Raw genomic sequence first — 18,802 nt, 5'->3', positions numbered from 1 at the left:
GACCCTCTTGTAGGTTCAGTGGGTGAATATTAGGGTAGCCAGTTGCAACCAAGAGCCTGCTAATTTTGTTTTTATTTATTTAATAGTTTATTTTGTCCCATGCCAGAAAAACAAGGAGCAAGGCTGGTTTGCTGGCTTGTCCATTGCTTTTCAGCTGGGCTCCTGTAGTGAAAAAAGACATCAGTCACACTGATCTAAGCCCCAGTTTAACCCCCAACCATTTACCAGACTGAGGACTGGAAAACCCAAGGGAAATGGTGTTAAACAGATACAGAAAATACATCCTTTGTTCTCTGTTACTCTTTTTTTCCAGGCTTTTACATATCTGAATACAGCCGAGAGCATGCTGAGATCATCAGAATTCAAGCAGAAAACTGTCAGTCAGTTTGAGGAGTCAATTTTGTACAGCCTGAAGGGAGAGGTAATAAAACCATGCAGGAGAGCTTTATTGTGCTTCACTTCACTTGGTAATGGCAGTCTATATACTGGCCATTATTTTCCTCTCAAATACGTCCTTTTTGTATAGAACAGTGTGGTATTCTGCTTGCACAGTATAGCACCAGTTGAGATGTAGATTGCAGTCAAGATATTATTAATATTGAAATTGGAGTTTGAAATTATTCAAATACCAACACTTGAGAATTTTTTCCCTCATATTAGTTTCCACTGGAGAATGGTGGACATTGCCCTCCTTCCTGTAGAATACCCACAGGGCAAGGGTGGTCAGTAGCTTCCAGCTTCCAAAGCTCTGTCCCTGAAGGCACAAAAAAGCCTTCAGATGGGATTGAAAGTCTTATTCCTACAGCTGAATTTCACTCCCAAACCTCCTTTGTTCCTCTCCTAGATGTATGAATGGTGATATTAATTTTTTGGGGAGTGGGGAAAAGCATCTCCATCTTTATACTCAGTGAGGTGGGAAGAAAGACTGTTCAGGTTGATTTCCTGCACATTCTTTGCCACCACTCGGTGTGGCAGAATTGGGGAGCAACCCACTCAAGAAGGACTCTGCTTCGACTTACGGTGTGATGGCGCCGTAAAGAGGAAGCAAGTTTGGAGTTCTTCTAACTTCTCCTCCACAGTTGTGGTTCTTGGTGGAACGGGGCTGACTCCTTCCCGTCCATACTTTTCCCTGTTAAGAGAGGGTACATGAATTAGTTTGTTGGCAGTCTTCTGTTGTGGCCGGTGCATGGGAGAGCTTTATTCTGCCTGCTCTCCATGAATCTACTGCTGCCTGAAGACCGAAGAGCTATCGTCACCTACAGCTACAGCTATCTGATTTCAGCGGGCGGCATTTGCTAAGCCCACACCCCATCTACCATCAAAAGAGAGAAACTGAAAAGAGATGGTGGTAATCTTATGATGACCTTTAGGACTCATTCCTGCTGTAAAGAAAACCTCTATAATAATAATAAAATAATAATAATAAATAAAAAAATATTTCTATCCCGCTTTTTGCCAGGCAATCAAAGGTTAAAATACACCAGGTTAAAATACATCCATGTATACATAATACCCCCCTTAAAACAAGATTAAACAGTGTAAGATTAAAAACTACATATTAAAAACCGACTAAACTAAATAAAAATCATTATGGGCAGAGTTCACTAGATGGGAAGTCTTATTTGTGGCCGAGTATTTTATTCTGGGAAGGCCTGCCAGAAGAGATCCGTCTTAATGGCTTTTTTAAAACTCTCTAGATTGGCAATTTGACGGATCTTGTCCGGCAGGCCATTCCATAAGTTGGGAGCGGCTGCAGAAAATGTTCTCTGGGAGTTCACCGTCAACCTGGTCTTTAAGGGCTGTAATAAATTCCTCCCAGAGGACCTGAGTGTACGGGACTCTGCTTCTTCTACCAGGACTGTAAGAAGAAATAGAGAATGACTCTTGATTCTGCAAGTAGACCCAATCAACTTCTCATTTTTACAATTTTACAATTTAATGATAACATCACAGGAATACACTGAAGCTTCATTCTTTTCTTTTCCTTGTTAAACATCTAAAAATACATCCAGAAAAAAAAACAGATGGAAAAAGTATTGTCTAAGCTCATTTTGGTTCCTCACCATATGTCCAGCTTGCTTCAATGTGCATGGTGGTGTCTTTTGCCCATTGGTGGCTGTTGGAGCAGAGATAGATAGAGATGATTGGAGTTGCAACCTAGATGTTTTAAGGAAATGGGTAAAATCAGGCACATACCAGAAAGAGAGGAGGAAGGGAGAGAGAGAAAGAAAGAAATGCAAGCATTCTATTCTTTCACACACAACACAATCACAGGCAGACATACAATTCACGTTGATAACAGAGAGAGGTACACTCAGATTGTGGCCTCTATTAGTCTTTCATGTAGTTGGGAGAAGAACCCCAATATTCACAGGTCTCTCATTGTCTACTTCTGAGAGGAAAGCACCATATTATGCCCCTTCAGAGTGACAATTTCTACCATGCTCTTCATGTGAACCTGGAGCACATGTAGTCTTAGTAAGTGGCCTGACTGGGTTGGGTTAGAAATTTGTCTCAATGGGAAGGAGAGAAGAGAAGACAGAGGAAGTTATGAGTAGTCATATTGAGATAAAGACAGTGAAGAATGAGAGGTTCTTTGAGAAAATATGGACAATTTCAAAAGCACTACAAAGGTTTTTATAGAAGCATCTGTGTAGTCTATGCATAGGTTTTATTGGTCAGGTATTATTTCTGTCTGGCTCTGAATGCTACGGGTAATCATTATGTACCACCTAACACAGTATCTGCTGTACTGGAACAATAGAATTTGAAGTCCAACAGATTCTGTTTGGCTGTCTCCCAGGATACTAAAAAAATAGACAAAAATACATTAAAATAATAATAAAAAGACTCACCATAAATTGTTGTCTTGCTGTATCCCTTATGTTCTATAGGTCTCTTATAATATGGGTCAAATTACTTTGGCAAAAAAATTGATGAAGAAGGCTTTGAGTTTATTGAAGAAGAGTTTCCCAATTACTCTTGTTGGAGCCTTTTTCATGTCTATGGTGGAAACCTCCAGGCACTTGTCTCACCAGAAGAAGCAGGCCTCTTGGCAAATGCCCAGTGGGTAAGATGATGACAAACTCTCTAGAAGGGGTGTGTGTCGGGGGGGGGGGGTACACTATTACAGAATTAAAAGGAATTTCACATTCTCTCTGGTCCACCCTCTAGATCTCAAGAACTTTATAGGCAAATGCCAGTCCAGCTTCTATTGGAAAAAACTCCCAGTCAAGGGTTTGAAAGACTGCAGTGCCTCCTTCCCTCAATAAGCAGTGATTCTTCAAGTGCTTCACAGATGTCACTCATAGTGTAATGTAAACCCATCCTATACAGCAATGTGTCCTTACAATCATAGAATCACAGAGTTGGAAGAGACCACAAGGACCATCCAGTCCAACCTCCAGCCATATATTAATACAATCAAAGCACTCCCAACAAATGGTCATCCAGCATTTGATTAAAAACTACCAAGGAAGGAGATTCCACCACTCTCTGAGGGAGCATATTCCAATGTCAAAGAGTTCTTACCATCAGAATGTTCTTCCTAAGGTTTAGGTGGAACCTATTTTCCTGTAGCTTGAATCCATTGCTCTGTGTTCTAGTCTCTAAATCAGCAGAAAACAAGCTTGATCCATCTTTCAAATATTTAAAGAGGGCTATCATCTCACCCTTCTCTTCTCTAGCCTAAACATACCTAGTTTCTTATGTTGTTTCTCATGGGCAATGGTTTCCACACTTTTTACAATTTTTGGGACTTTCCTCTGGACATGTTCCACCTTGTCAATGTCCTCCTTGAACTGTGGTACCCAGAACTAGGCACAGTATTTCAAATGAGACCTCACCAAAGCAGAATAGAGTGGCACTTCCCTTGATCTAGACACTATACTTCTATTGAGGCAGCATAGAATTGCATTGCCTTTTTTTAGCAGCTGCATCACACAGTTCACTCATGCCCAGCTTGTTGTCTACTAAGACTCCTAGATCCCTTTCATATGTTGTCAAGCTCAGTGTCACCCATCCTATATCTGTGCATTTCAGTTTTTCTGCCTAAGCATAGTAAGTTACTATGGGGGAGAGGGTGTTCCAGAATAGGGTGACTGTACTTCCAATCCTCCTTAGAGTGCTTGATTGTACATATAGTCATTCATGTCTTCTCTCTACTATTACAATAAATTCCTTTCCCTTATGAAATACATTCAGGAAGACATTTTGAGAATGCAAATGAGATAGGGAAATGGACGGCGAATAGATTGAGGAAGGGGAAGCAGAAAAAGTCTGTATTGGAAGTTAAGGTTAATGGTAAACAATTAACAATCAAGACAAGACAGAGGAGGCCTTAAGGAATTACTATACTAATTTATATAAAAAAGAAGAGACTTCCTTGTAATTAATAACTAACTACTTAGACAAACAGGAAATCAATGTGATCTCCGACAAGCAGCACACAATTTTGAATGCAGCGTTCACAGTAGAGGAAGTAACAGAAGCAATTAGTAAGTTAAAAACTAATAAAGCACCCAGTCCGGATGGTTTCACTGGATTGTATTATAAAAAGTTTCAAGAAGAAATAAAAATTCCTTTACAAAAAACACTTAACAAAATTAAAGGTTTGAGTTTACCAGGTTCCTGGAGTAGTGCAGATATAGTATTAATTCATAAAGAAGGCAAAGATACCAAGGAGATGACAAATTATAGGCCTATTTCCCTTCTAAATATGGACTATAAGATACTAGCTTCAATTTTGGCTGAAAGTTTGAAAGAAATTCTGAGAGATTACATAAACAAGGTTCAAACCGGATTTCTACCAACCTGCCAGACAACCCGCTTGACATTGTGAAATTAGTTCTTGATATTTTGGAATATTACAAAAGAAATAACAATAAAAAAACTTGCCTTAATCTTCACTGACACAGAAAAGGCATTCAATAATGTCAACTGAGACTGTATATTTGAAGTGTTGAGGAGAATGACGTGGGAGATAATTCTGTTACATGGATTTAAAAAATATACAAGAAGCAAAATGCGCAACTGATCATTCATGGGAAGAAATCAAAGAAATTCGAAATTAGGAAAAGAAGGCATTAAGATTGCCCTCTCTCTCCATTGCTTTTAATAATGATATTGAAAATTGTAACTAACAATATTAGAAATGATAAAGAAATAAGAGGCACAAAGATTAAAAGGCTGGAATATAAATTGAAAGCATTTGTGGACGATTTGGTGATTATATTAGAAGATCCCAATCAGCAAATTGGAAAATTATTCAATATTATAGATGACTTAGGCAAAATATCTGGTTTTAAAATTAATAGGAGTAAAGCATAACTAAGAATTTATTGAAAAAAGAGCAACAATACACTACAAGTCTATCTCAGATAAAAAAGAAAGTTAAATATCTGGGAATTTGGCTGATGAATAAAAGTACTGATTTGTTTAGCAATACCTACACAATTAAATGGAAAGAAATTTAAAAACAGCTAACCAGCTGAAGTAAATTACAATTATCATTTTTAAATGAACTGAGGCCATTAAGATGATGGTATTACCAAAAATGAACTTTTTATTTCAGAATATCCCAATAGTGAATACTGAAAGCCCCTTTAAAGAATTTTATTTGGAACTATAAGAAAACACATGTAAATTGGAAGACCATGACACGACAAAGAGATGGAGGAGGAGCCTGACCTGAGTCTATACTATTAAACAAACTATTAAATTGGATTACAGATTGGGTAACACTTGAAAATGCAAAAGTACTAAATTTAGAGGGGTTCAATAACAGATGCAGTTGGTACACAAACTTTGGTGTGATAAAGTGACAGTCCATGGTGAATTTAGACATATTATTTAAAAAAATCTCTCTTGCAAATTTGGGATAAAATTAAGACGAAATTTAATAAGAAAAATTCTTTATGGGCCTCTCCGCACGAGGCTTTTCTGGGCAGGTCGAGATATCTTGAAATTTGGCTTACCTACAAAGATATCTTAATTAAATTGGACCCTAATATATATGAAATGAGACCGATAGAAGAGCTGATACAATTGGATCCTGAAATGCATTGGCATACACACACACACACACACACACACAATTAAAAAAGAGATTTAAAATAGACAAGAAACTAGAAGAATTTGGAGAAGAATAGTCTGAATTTGACAATATGGTTTAGTTCTGAATATAAGAGAGTATCAAAAATTTATAATTTTTCATAGCTATGTACAAGAAGAAGAGTCAATTTCTGAAGTAATAATTAAATAGGAATTGGATTGTGATTCAAGTATCGATCTCGAAAGTTGGAAATACGCCAGGACTAAAACCAAAAAATTTACTAAATCCCAAAAGTTAAGAGAAAACTACTAGAAAATGGAGCAGAGATGACATTTGACTCCCAATAAAGTAGCAAAGATTTACAAAACTGCCTCAAATACTTGCTGGAAATGTCAATCTGCAATTGGTACCCAGTTTCATATTTGGTGAAATTGTCTGAAATGTATAACATTCTGGAAACAGATACATATGACTATAGAAAGGATGTTGCAGATTAAATTTGAATTGAGGCCCAAAACTTATCTCCTGAATATGCTAAATTCTAATTCAATTGAAAGGAAATATTGGCACATTTTACTTGATAACTGTGACCAGAATGACATTAGCACAGAAGTGGAAAAATCGCAAAATTCCAAGGGTGGATGATTGGCTAATAAAATTGTTTAGAAATGATAGAAATCTTCTAGAACATGGCCACCTAGCCTGAAAAACCCACCAAAAAACATGGATGCTGGCCATGAAAGCCTTTGACTTCACAACCTGTGAATAGACCTATTTTGGAGCCAGGTGCAACTTGACCTCTGTTGATACCAAGAACATTCAGCTGTGGTGTCCTTCTGACCACTCACAAGAGGAGGAGGAGGTTGGTACTCTAAAGCATCCATGCAGTTTTTCTCTGGGACCTCTCTACAGACTGTGCAGAGGCCTGTCCCAGCTATGGAGAGGCAACCTTCTCATCCAGTCCTAGTTGGATCTGAGTGCTCCATCAAGGGCATCTAGAGCTATACACTTTTAAGATCACTGCATAAAAGCTCTATCTGTGACTATCCTGGGTAACTAAAGCAGCTCAGAGATCATCCACCCAGTGCTCTTATAGGTTGACCAAGCCCCTTGTGTTTCTTCAATCCAAAGGTGTCTTTCCAGTTCAGCCAGATGTTGCACAGGTGTAGATTTCCTCACTGCACTATCAGGAGAGGATTTGTTCCTTTCTTCTATAAAGTGTTATTTGGCAGCAGTTTCTTGGCATTTCTAATGCCTAGAGAAATCTTCTTGGATCCTTTGGTCAAGAGGTTTCTAAGAGGAGGGTTGGGCAGGATGGTCCTGGGAGTCTTTTCCAACTCTAGGATCCTATGTATTCCTGCATGGCAGACAAGGGTTGGACTGGATTGTAGCCAGGGAATTTATTATTATTGTTATTAATATTGCAAGGGGGGCCCCTGCTACGACGGCTCTGCAGAATCGCCTCCCATTGTGTATACAGAGAGACCAGGAAATTCCAATAAATGGAACTGAGACAGACTTCTGGAATCAATGACCAACTTATTTATAAGGAGGAAAACACACAATTCACTAACACACACACACACATACAAGGCTCAGGAAATCAGAGGTTAGTGTGGAATAGGATTTCAGGCTTCACTAGGGTGATACGTACCAGAATGTAGACTCCCTCCAGGAATCGAATGGGATGCGTGGTAGTGGGACAAGTCTGTTCCGCAGCATGGTTTGAACAGAGCTGCTGGCGTCCAAAACAGAGGTCTGACTGGCATGGAGTATAGAGACCTTCCAAATGGCGCGCTGATTGGCAAAAGTCTGGGTTTTTTTATAATGCAAAATCTTGCCTCTGGCAAAGGTGTTTAATTACTTGCTTTTCACCTGGATGTCCCTGTCTGATTGTCTTAGAGGTCTTAAGCTGCTTGGACAACAGACCCGGGGAGGGGGTAAGAGCCTCAGGGAAGGCAAACATTGGCTCTTCTTGGTCAATATGATAATCCTCTTAGCGACTCCCTAGATTATCTATCATGATAACGAAGGTGCTCCTTGAGGGTCATGTGTACATGTCCTCCTGCTTTGCTGGCAATGGCAGACAGGCTACTAGAGTTCATCTAGGGGTCATTAAGGGCTATCATTTATACCAAAATGTATAGGGAGCAGCCTGGGTAATAGGATGACCCCCAGGAGTACCTTCCAAGTCTAGGATTCCTTGTTTTGACTAAAACCAAACTAGAAGTGCTTGTTGGTGTTGTTTTTGTGTGCCTTCAACTTGTTTCAAGCTGATGGAAGTTCCTTGTTTGGACTTCTGCCAAACCCCTTTCTATCATATTATTCTCGTCACTTTTTCCTTTGAAGGAGGGGTGGGGAACCTTCAAAGGAAGCTCAGTAATACAAATGAAATTAGCATCCATACGTGCAATTAGTGTAAATGTGTGCTTCTTTCCTTTTCATAATTTGGGAAATTTATCAACAATCTCTCTCTCTCCCCTGAGATGGAGGGCCAAACGATTTTTAAAAACCTCACTTTTAGAAAAGACAGATTCCCCCCCCCCCAAAAAAAATCACACCTTGTTCTTCAGGAATGAGACAAAAATAGATTTGATACAACACTAGTCTCAGCCTTCCACATTCATCTCTCCCTAAAGAATGCTTATGTAGCCTCAGGCAGAGGCTATGTTTGAGAAGGCTGTGCTCTACTCATGTGTGGCATGACTTCTTCCTCCTATGGTTAGCAGCTCACCAGTCTCCCATTTTTGTGACTCTCAGAGACTACAAAGAAGGACTGGTTGCTTATTTGCAACTACTGTATATAGGGTTGCCATAAGGCAGGACCTCCAAACTGGGACAAATGTAGGACAAATGTAGGGCAACATTTTCAAATGTAGGACATGTTTTTAAAAATGGAGGACACATGAAAAAATTGATAATTTTTTTAAAATTTTAATATAAATGCATGTTTCTTAGGCATGCTCAAAATGGAGGACATTTTGGCATTATTCCTAGACAGAAGGCTGAAATGTACTTCTCTTTCTGGCCAAATACCCCCCCCCCCAATTCTACAAGAACATTTCCCACTTCCAAGCAGCCATAGCATTTGCAAGATCACAGGCAGACCCTTGTGCCACTGCAAACTACATTTCCCACTCCCAAGCAGCCATAGCATTTGCAAGATCACAGGCAGACCCTTGTGCCATTGCAAACTACATTTCCCACTCCCAAGCCTTCTTAGCAATTCCCCCCTTCCACCTTTTCCTTGCTCCCTCCAACCCCCCCCCCCAAACCCCTCGCCCCCTCTTTTTCCCAGGTATGTCTCAACTTAGGAGGGATTTATGGGACAGATCCAAAGCCTTTTTTCTTTTCTAATGGGGGCAAAGCCTTGAGAAGCCCTGGACCCCTGAGAAGAAGAGGAGGGGGGCTTAGAGAGAGGAAGAAAGAGAAAAAGAAGATGAGGAGGGGGGAGAAAGGAAGAAAAAGGAGAGGAGGAAGAGGAGGAGAAGAAAAAAAACGGAATAACAAGAAGAAGAGAAGGAGGGGAAAGAGAAAAAGAAAGAGGGGAAGAACAAAAAGCAACTTGCCTGCAAAGCCCTCTCCGCTTGGAAATTTGGAGCATGCCCAAATAAGGAAGCAGAGGGCTGGCCAATAGAGGCAGGGCAGTGCAGCAGACCCCGCCCCTGCTGGTTTGAGTCCTCCTACTGCTGCTCCAAGCATGTTTCATAGGCAGCACTCTATAGAAGGCAGGCAGCAGCCCTGGGAGCTCAGAGTTGGGCAGCCACCCGGGGTCGGGGTCGGGACGGGACCGGGCACGCCCCCCAGGGGTCGGGAAAGTCCCGCCCACCACCGTGAAATGGCAACCCTAACTGTATAGTTCTTCCAGTGGTTATCTGTGAACTCAGGGAGCCCTGCCCATCCTTCCCTTGTCATGTCCTGACTCACCTAAGATCCTTGGCTACTGCTTTGACATCCAAAGAACAGAAGGTTTAGGTGAGAAGTGTATTCATCTTCTACTGGACCTGAATAAATATGTAACTTGGAAAGTAGCTTTGTTTGCCTTAGCAGCTAAAAAAATCAGGAACAAGTATATAACAGGGATAGCCATAAACTGTAAAGGCGATGACTATATTTGACAAAAATTTTAATGCATAATGACAATTGTTGTTTGTTTGTCTAGAAATTCTGTACCAGATACGAGATACCCACATTTTAGATATAATTTACATGTATTTTTATACTGTTATACTGTTATATTGTTGTGCTGTGCATTGTTATATTGTTGTGTTGACCTTTGGTCAAAAGCAATAAAAATTGAATTTGAATTTGTATTGGTTAGACATGCAGGAAGTGAGTGGGGCTACCACTATAACTCTTACATAACATATCTATAAATTTCTGGATTTTGTACTGCATAGGTGCAGATAAACCATTTGTGTCTCTTAGAGGATGATCACTTGAAGAACTACAGTTACAGATAAGCAATCTATCATTATCTTACATCTCTATTCAATACTTCAGGAACCAAAATAAAGTGGAGACAGTGGTCAGTCTTGTCTTGTTCCTTTTTGAATCTCAAAGTGTTTTGTTAATTCACCAATAGCAATTGTCTGTGCTTTTTGTGAGGTATTAATTAATTTTAGCCATTTAATAAAATTATCTCCAAAATTCATATCTTTGAAAACTCTAAACAGTTCAAATAATTGACAGCCTTTTCTGTATCTAAGAAGATCATGGCAGCTTTCTTCTCATTGTACTGTTCTAAATATTCCAAAATATCCAACACATTTGTAATGTCGTCTCTTGTCTTTTAGGCAAAAACCTACACTGGTCATCATGAGTAAAATCCTGTAAAATTATTTTCAGTCTTTCAGCTAATATCGTAAGATCCTTGGATCAGAGTTGGAAGGGACCACAAGGGCAAATGTTTTTCTTCCTTTCTTTTTATCCTACCCAAATTTGGATTAATCTTTTTTTCTTGCCTCTTCTTTTTAAGTTCAGAATTATGCTGGATGAAACATCCTCTCCCAAAAAGTTTACTTGCATCACAAACCATTCAAACATCTGTTTCTTTGTACAAATTATTGTCAAAATAATTGTAATTTCCATTTTCCTGCCACTACCACCATTTCCTCATGTAACAATATTTCATTCAGTAACCATCTCAAAGTGGATTAGACTCAAAAAGTCTTTGGTAATACCTCCCATTTATGAACCTCAGTAACCAAAGTTTTAGAAGACTAGATCATATATATTCTTGGAAAAGATCTATATCCTTCAGAGAAGTAAGTATATTCTCTAGAATCTCAATTTTTATCTCTTCTTGTATCAACCAACTTGAAACTGTCCATTAATTAAAAACAAATTCTTGGTAACTTGCCTTGTGAAAAATTTTAATATTTTTCTGTGTTATTCAGACTTTGGGGGTGGGGGAACTAGCCCATTCCCCTTCCCCGCCACCATTCCCTTCTCCTTTTGTGTCGCGTCTTTTTAGATTGTAAGCCTGAGGGCAGGGAGCCATCTAATTAAAAATAATAATTGTAAGCTGCTCTGAGAGCCTTTAGGGCTGAAGGGCAATAAATACTGTAAATAAATAAAATAATAAATTTCTCTCTCACATGAGACATAAGAAGAGTCCAACTGTTTTTCCATATGTTACCTATAAATTACTGATTTATCTTTACTTCAGGCATAGCTTTCCTGCAACAAAGTCTTAGACCCCGAATGTTGATCTGTACCCTCACATATTGAAGAGATGTCACACTGAGGAAGGAGTTAGCTTGTTTTCTGCTGCTCCAGAGTGTGAGATCTGGGATCCTCAGACCAGTAATCCACAAGAAAATATATTCCAAAGAAATAAAAGTTTATTGTAGAACAAAAGGCAGAAAAAGATCCAGTAACACGTTTTTGTGAAATCTGAGGACTACAGGGAAAAAGTTGGCCTTTTACACCTTCCCCCAGCCCCACCCTTTCCAACCTCTGGCTAAACCACACCACACAGACCACACCATGGCAACTGAGCCTTTCCCAGGATGGGTAGTGACCTTGATGCCAGATGTACCATTATCTCCAGCATTCCAACCTTCCAGCTAGGCCTCTTCAACAGACTAGATACAATTCTCTCTCTCTACCAACCCCCCTCCCACCATAACTCCTAGAAGGAACAAGAATAATAACAGTTACAATGAGTGTATATATATATATATATATATATATATATATATATATATATGGATTAACATTATAACTGGGTTCAAAGACTGGTTCTGACACAGAGACTAGGACCTGGAGCAATGGATGCAAGCTACAGGAAAAGGGATTCCACCTCAACATTAGGAGGAACTTCCTGACAGTAAGGGCTGTTCGACAGTAGAACACACTTCCTCGGAGTGTGATGGAGTCTCCTTCCTTGGAGGTCTTTAAGCAGAGGCTGGCTGGCCATCTGTTGGAGATGCTTTGATTTGGATTTCCTGCATGGCAGGGGTTGGACTGGATGGCCCTTGTGGTCTCTTCCAACTCTATGATTCTATGATTCTATATCTACAGTGTTCATCAGTCAATACTAATTTTGGACATAATTGAACATTTATATACAAATAACTTCATTCCTTTTATTAAAATCCTGCTGAGATAAATTATTGACCTAAATTTTTGTAAATTCAGTGTTTTATATACCTTTTTCTAATATTTGTTTCTTGTAGACAGATTACAGGGATGCAGTGGCTTAGTGGTTAAGATGCCAATTCTGATGATCAGAAGATCGGAAGGTTGGCAGTTCGAGGCCCAAGTGTTGCATGATGGGGTGAGCTCCTGTCACTAGTCCCAGCTTCTGCCAACCTAGCAGTTTGAAAGCATGCAAATGCAAGTGGATAGATAGGGACCACTTCTCAGTGGGAAGGTAGTAGCATTCAATGCAGTCATACTGGCCATATGACCACCAAACCAGCCCTCAGACAACGCTAGCTCTTCAGCTTAAAACCAGTAATGAGCACTACAGTCAGTTACAACTAGACATTCATGTCAAGAGTCTACCTTTACCTTACCTTTAGACAAATTACATCTTGTTTAAGTTTTTCCAAGTACTGATTTCCTCTGCTCTTTTGCGGAGCATTTGTCCAGTTTATGTTCCATGTTCAAAATGTGTAATCCATAGTTAGGCCCGTGGATCTTCTCCCTCTTTTCACTTCCCTCTTCTTGTTGCTACTGTTATGAAGAAAGCACAAAGGCAGGTCTAATGTTAAACATAAAGAAAACAAAAATAAAGACCATGGAAGATCTGGCATCATCCATGGTGTTTCACGTAATTTCGCAAGAGGATATCAAACAATGTCACAGGCAATCCAAAGCAATCCAAACACAATCACGACTCATCCCAGGAATAGCTGCATTCAGAAAAACATCAAATTTATAAATCCTTTTCCATTGCAAATTCACAGTCAGTTTGCCTTTGCCTTAGTATGAAATGCTTCTCTAGATCAGCCTTGGGATTCCCTTCATTAGAAATAAACTACAATTCCCATGATCCTTTGTTGCGATTTTCTTTCCTGTAGTCCTTCTTCTTAAAGGGATACGCACACATCACACACATCTATTTCCCTCGCGCATCTGGTCTCCAGATCCTACAGCTTCTAATTAGGGAACAGCTGGTGGGAGAAGTCATAGGGAGAGGGTGTTTTGGCATTCCTCCTGAAGAGGAGGGAGAAATGGAAGACATGTCCTGGAAAGCGAGGGCATCTAGGAATATCAGCCCTCACTGGAATCAGTCAGGTTTATGGAGCAGCCCTCTCCTGTTTCTTTCTTTCTCTCGTGTGTGTGTGTTGCTTTATGGGAGTTTGCAAAGGGAAGCCTCAGCCTTCCTTTCTGTGAAACAGCTTCTGAGGCAAAGAGGATTTTCCTCCCCAGTTTGCCTTCCGTCCTTGGAGGATGTGTGTGTGAATGGTCTTTTGGAAATGACAGTTTGGAGCATGCACAAAAAAGATATTTCCAAGCTAGCAATGGGGATTTGTCCTCACCCGTCTGACCCAAATTTGCACTTGACCCACTTTCTTACCTAAGTAATGTGCTTTTAACCCCTTGTTGTGCTTTATGTGTGATAACAGTTAGCAAATTGGCTTGTTTTTCCGGGATGCCAACACTTTACCCATTTTTGGGATGGAAGAACATAGGTCCCCTTTCTCTTACACACTTATTCTTAGTTTTCTGTGATGATGACTGACCCTTGAGCTTAGGCATATGACCATTTGCTTTCATCACCCAGTGACGTACAGTTCCTCCTTAGTCCAGATATGGTATGCAAGACTCCAGTCGCACCAAACAAACTAACAGCAATGTAGGAAGGTTCTCCAAGACTGAGACTGCTAACTGCAGAAATAATGAAGATTGACACCACTTTAATTGTATGGAATCCTGGGATTTGTAGTTTTGTGAGACATTTAGTCTTCTCTGTTAGAGGGTTCTGCTGCCACAACAAACTACAAATTCCTGGATTCCATAGGATAGAGCCATGACAGTTAAAAGGGTGACAAATTGCCTCAGTTCTACAGTGTGACAGCAACTCCAGTCAATCTTCCATTTTTGCTGTTCAACATGGTATATGCCACATTGTATAGGTATGGTCTAAGATCAGTGCAAAGACAAAAGAAAAGCCACACTGTTATGTTTTCCCACAGACTCCAGTGAGGTTCCAAATGTGGGTTCCAAAGGTTATAGCATAACCTTGGATGAGCATGAATCTCTGCAGTCTTCCTCTTTAGATGCAGTGGGATATTGGTGCTCTGTAGATGATCTCACAGCGAGTAAACTGATGGGGAGAAGGATTGTGTTCCTCTGCATTGTTATGGTATCTTTTGCAGAAAGGAGAAGAAATTAGCTGTTCTGTTCCAACAAGGACACTGCCTTTCCCTGCTGTGGCAGCTTTTCAGCCTGGATCTTGCCAGAAGCAGCAAGAAGTTCTCCCGCCTGGCAGCTCTCATGAAGGTGAACTGTGCAGAAGAATCTCAAGATGACTCCCAGGTACCTAACTCTGTTCACAGAGATGGAAAGAACTTTAATACATTTTCTCACCTTCTCAAAGAAAGGGTATTGGAACACATCAAGACATTTGCACTGAGAAAAATTATCAACTGCCAAGGGATTCTTCACATTTGAATTTTTGTTTGTGAAAAATTTATGTGAAAAAAAATGAAAAAGTGTTTTTGCATTTATAAAACTATTTTGCATTGGAAACAGAGGGACTTTGCACAGTATGTTTCAGGATTTTTGGTAAAACTTTTTTCACAAGCCAGATTTAAACCCATATATTGGGAAGATACTTTTTGAAATGCTTCATACTTGTATGTGAGGATGAAAACAATGAGGATTGACATCCCAAATTATAATTGCCCAAGCAAAAATCTTAGCAGTTTAACAGGGAAGATTGAAAGTTTAAACAGGGATTACTGCTTGAGAATCATGCATTCACAATTAGGATTTTCTTATTACGTCACCATTATCCCGGGAATATCCCGGGCAAATCATGCAATAGTGATAAAAATTTTCATACGATGTAGCGATGAAAAGAGATTAAAGTGTAATTATCCCAGGAATAACCAGACACTAAACAGCAGCAAATCATTCACATGAAATTCTAGTGAATGATATCCTGCTGTTTATTGCCTGGTTATTCCCTGGTTATTTCTGGGATAATTACTTTTTATGTGAAAATCTTAATCGCCTCTTAATAGCAATTGCACAATTTTCATGGGAAACTGTTTAAACATCCAGTTTTCCCCCATGTGATAAACTCCCTAGTCCTCTAAGCAGGATGGAGTCCAGGTTGCAAAAGGTCGAGATAAATTCCAGAGGCCTCTAATTATCAAGATGTTTCCAAATCCCATGGGAAATTATGTCTAATAGTGCATTCTTAATGGATAACAAAATTCACTTGTTTTCTCATTTGCATATCATAGATCATCTCGTCTTACATGGAATTCTCACTTTGCTGTCAGTTGATGGGCTACCAGCATGAATGGATGAAATATGAGTTAATGGCCATCCAACGTAGTTCATACCTTCGAGTTGTTGGAGAAGGAATATTAATAATAACTAAACTGGCATTATCACTGGCCTACATGAAGCTTTGCTTGGGGAATCTGCCCCTAGCCATCCAACTGGGTAGGTCAGCGACTGGGTTGGTCAGTGACTTTTACAATAATAGCAGTGTGAAAATGGACTCTCAAAATTCTCCACACTATCAGTAGACAGAAACTATTAAGAAGAATAATTCACTGAATGTTTCCACAGAGGAGAATACTTCAACAATTCTCGGAATGGGGCTCATATATAGTAATGGGCATGATACTGTTTTGTTCTTTCCCTGAAAAAACATTTTTGGACTGGCCATTATTTTATGTCCTTAACCATTCCTTTGACCTAGCATTGCTCTGGATCACTGTGGTGGTGAGAAATGTTTGTTGTTGTGTGCCATCAAGTCATTTTTGAGTTATGGTGACCTTGTGGGGAAACTATCATGGAGTATTTGGGGCTGAGAGTGTATCACTTGCCCAAGGTCACCCAGGTGGTTTCCATGGTCAAGCAGGGAATCAAACTCTGGTCTCCAAAGTTGTAGTCCAATACTGAAACCACTATACCACATTAGCTCTTGCGAAGGGAAATGTAGCCACTGGAAAAATGATGGGAAGAATTTACAGAAAATTCTTCAAACTGGTATTAGATCTGAGATTATTGTTCAGGAAAAAAAAATACTTTCTTACAAATTTGGGCTCAGCTCTAGTTGCTATTTTTTTAGGGTTCAGCATCTTCCTCCAAGTTTCCCAAAGGTTACCTTTTGGAGGGGTTATTGTAGGTGCTTATATAGGGTACATACTTAATCACAATGGCAGGTTACAGACGGGCAAAAAGAGGTGTATTCATGACGTCATGAAGGTAGAGCCTTCAGACGGGCCTTACCTAAATGCCGCCATGAACACGCCCCCCGCACGCCCCAAGCGGGAAGAAGCGGCATTAAAAGGTGCTGCTTTTTTCCGCTTCTTTTTGATTTGCGGCGTACCTGCGCATCTCCATCTGTAAGCTGCTGCACCGATACGTCAGAATTGCTACGCCGCAAATATAAGTTGCCCGTTTAAAAGCTCCGTGTCAGCTGCGTCGCATAATGGGTCGGGTTCCCGGGACATGCGTGGTTTGCAGTCAAGCTTTAATTGCAATGTCCGCTGCCATGGAGCTGTGGAAGCTGCAGCACAGCTGTGGCGCATTTTAAGTCTCGTAACCCTAACCCTAGAGCCACTTGTGCGCATGCGTTGCTAGAATCGCGGGAAGTTGTAAGTTTTGCCTGCGGATGTTTTGGTTGTAGAAAGTGATAAGGGAAAGTTTGGAATTTAAAGTGACCCCCTACACACACCCCCCTGCCTTTTTCCTTTCTTTCTCCTACTGCTGCCTTCTTCCCTCCTCGCTATTTTCCCCTCCCCCCCTATGCCTAGCAGAACTCGAGCAGTCCTACCTGAATGCTGACACATATCGAGAAGTGAAGAAAGCCATAGAGGCCAAGGGCCACAACCGAAACTTTGGAGGAGTGCGCCGAAAATGAAGTCGCTGAAATCTCCAACAAACAATACAGAGATGCCCAGGCCCGAGGTACCGAAGGGCGCCCCCCCCACCCTTTCAAGGAGCTGCATGTTTCATTAAAAGTGATGGAAGCATCAGACCCAACAGACTAGCCACCACAAGTCTGAGATGCAGGAACATTCCAGCATCGGCGGAGACGTGCCACTCTGGCCAGGGCCATAGCACACCGCCAACAGTAGCCTGACAAGCACTATGGAAGCCCTCCGTTCGCTGTTCGTGCCATCATCATATCACTGCTGCTTGTCACCATATCTAACACTGTCATGGTGGTGGATGATGGGACCTCCATTGCAGCGGCAATGGAGGCGAGGGGCGGAGGGGGCAGAGAGGCGGGGAAGACGGCGTGTCAGCAGCGACAGCCGTGGCTGTGGATTGCAGCTTCAGGAAAACCACAGGGAACAAAGGAGAGGAGGCATCCTGATGCTGGTGACATTGGCAACTGTGCAAGCGGACAAGGATGCCAACACCAGCTGATCACCAGCTGGCAGGAGACCACCTTTTGTTCTTGGCCAGGGCGGGGAAAAAAGTTTAAAGGGGCTTGGGCGCTTTAAATGTCCCATAGCTTTCTGCCGCCGCTGCTTAGCGCTGCAGCTGCGCAGCTGCGCATCCACCAGCCGGCAAAAGGAAAAAAAAAAGCCGCGGTTTGGGCCGTCCGTGCGGAAGCTGCCCTCTCTCTTTGCGGCATCCTCCGAGGCGGCGTATGGAAGCTACGGTCCGAAACGAACCCAGGTGAGGCATCTTCATTGCCCCCCGTGTGGAAGCCCCAACACCGGAAGCACGCCCCCGGGCGGGCCGTCTGGAGGCTCCCGCATTCAGCTGAATACACCCCAAGACGTCCTCCCCCTGCCGTCTGTAACCCGCCAATGTGTTTTAACCACAATTCGGGACTTTGCTGGGAAAAATGCCTTTTCAATCCTGGCTTTCCCCCCATGTGAAATGTCAAATCTGTCTGTTTTTTCAAACAGTTTTATTACCCCATGAAGAGGCTTCCATTGTCTGCTTCATTTGCAGTATCCTTTGATGATATTTTGTTAGGATATTGGTATTTCAACAACAGCATCATATACAGCAAAGCATGAGAAACACAGGCCAGCTAATCTTCCCACACATGTTTTATTGGCCTAGTAAAGAATTGATAGAGGCCCGAAA

The 18,802-nt window shown here is 41.0% G+C and overlaps 1 protein-coding gene across 1 annotated transcript in view; it reads left to right on the top strand.

Moving 5' to 3' along the window:
* The window catches only part of ADCY10 (adenylate cyclase 10), a 152,892-nt gene that overhangs the window by 103,725 nt on the left and 30,365 nt on the right, over positions 1–18,802 (top strand). The window contains exons 13-16 of the mRNA XM_042462329.1: positions 314–421; positions 2,895–3,070; positions 14,887–15,046; positions 15,982–16,186. Of these exons, the coding sequence (XP_042318263.1) occupies positions 314–421; positions 2,895–3,070; positions 14,887–15,046; positions 15,982–16,186 (649 nt within the window). The remainder of the gene's footprint in view (positions 1–313; positions 422–2,894; positions 3,071–14,886; positions 15,047–15,981; positions 16,187–18,802) is intronic.

Source organism: Sceloporus undulatus, chromosome 4, assembly GCF_019175285.1.
Source record: "Sceloporus undulatus isolate JIND9_A2432 ecotype Alabama chromosome 4, SceUnd_v1.1, whole genome shotgun sequence".
Classification (NCBI taxonomy): domain Eukaryota; kingdom Metazoa; phylum Chordata; class Lepidosauria; order Squamata; family Phrynosomatidae; genus Sceloporus; species Sceloporus undulatus.
This window is presented reverse-complemented; position numbering and strand designations above follow the sequence as displayed.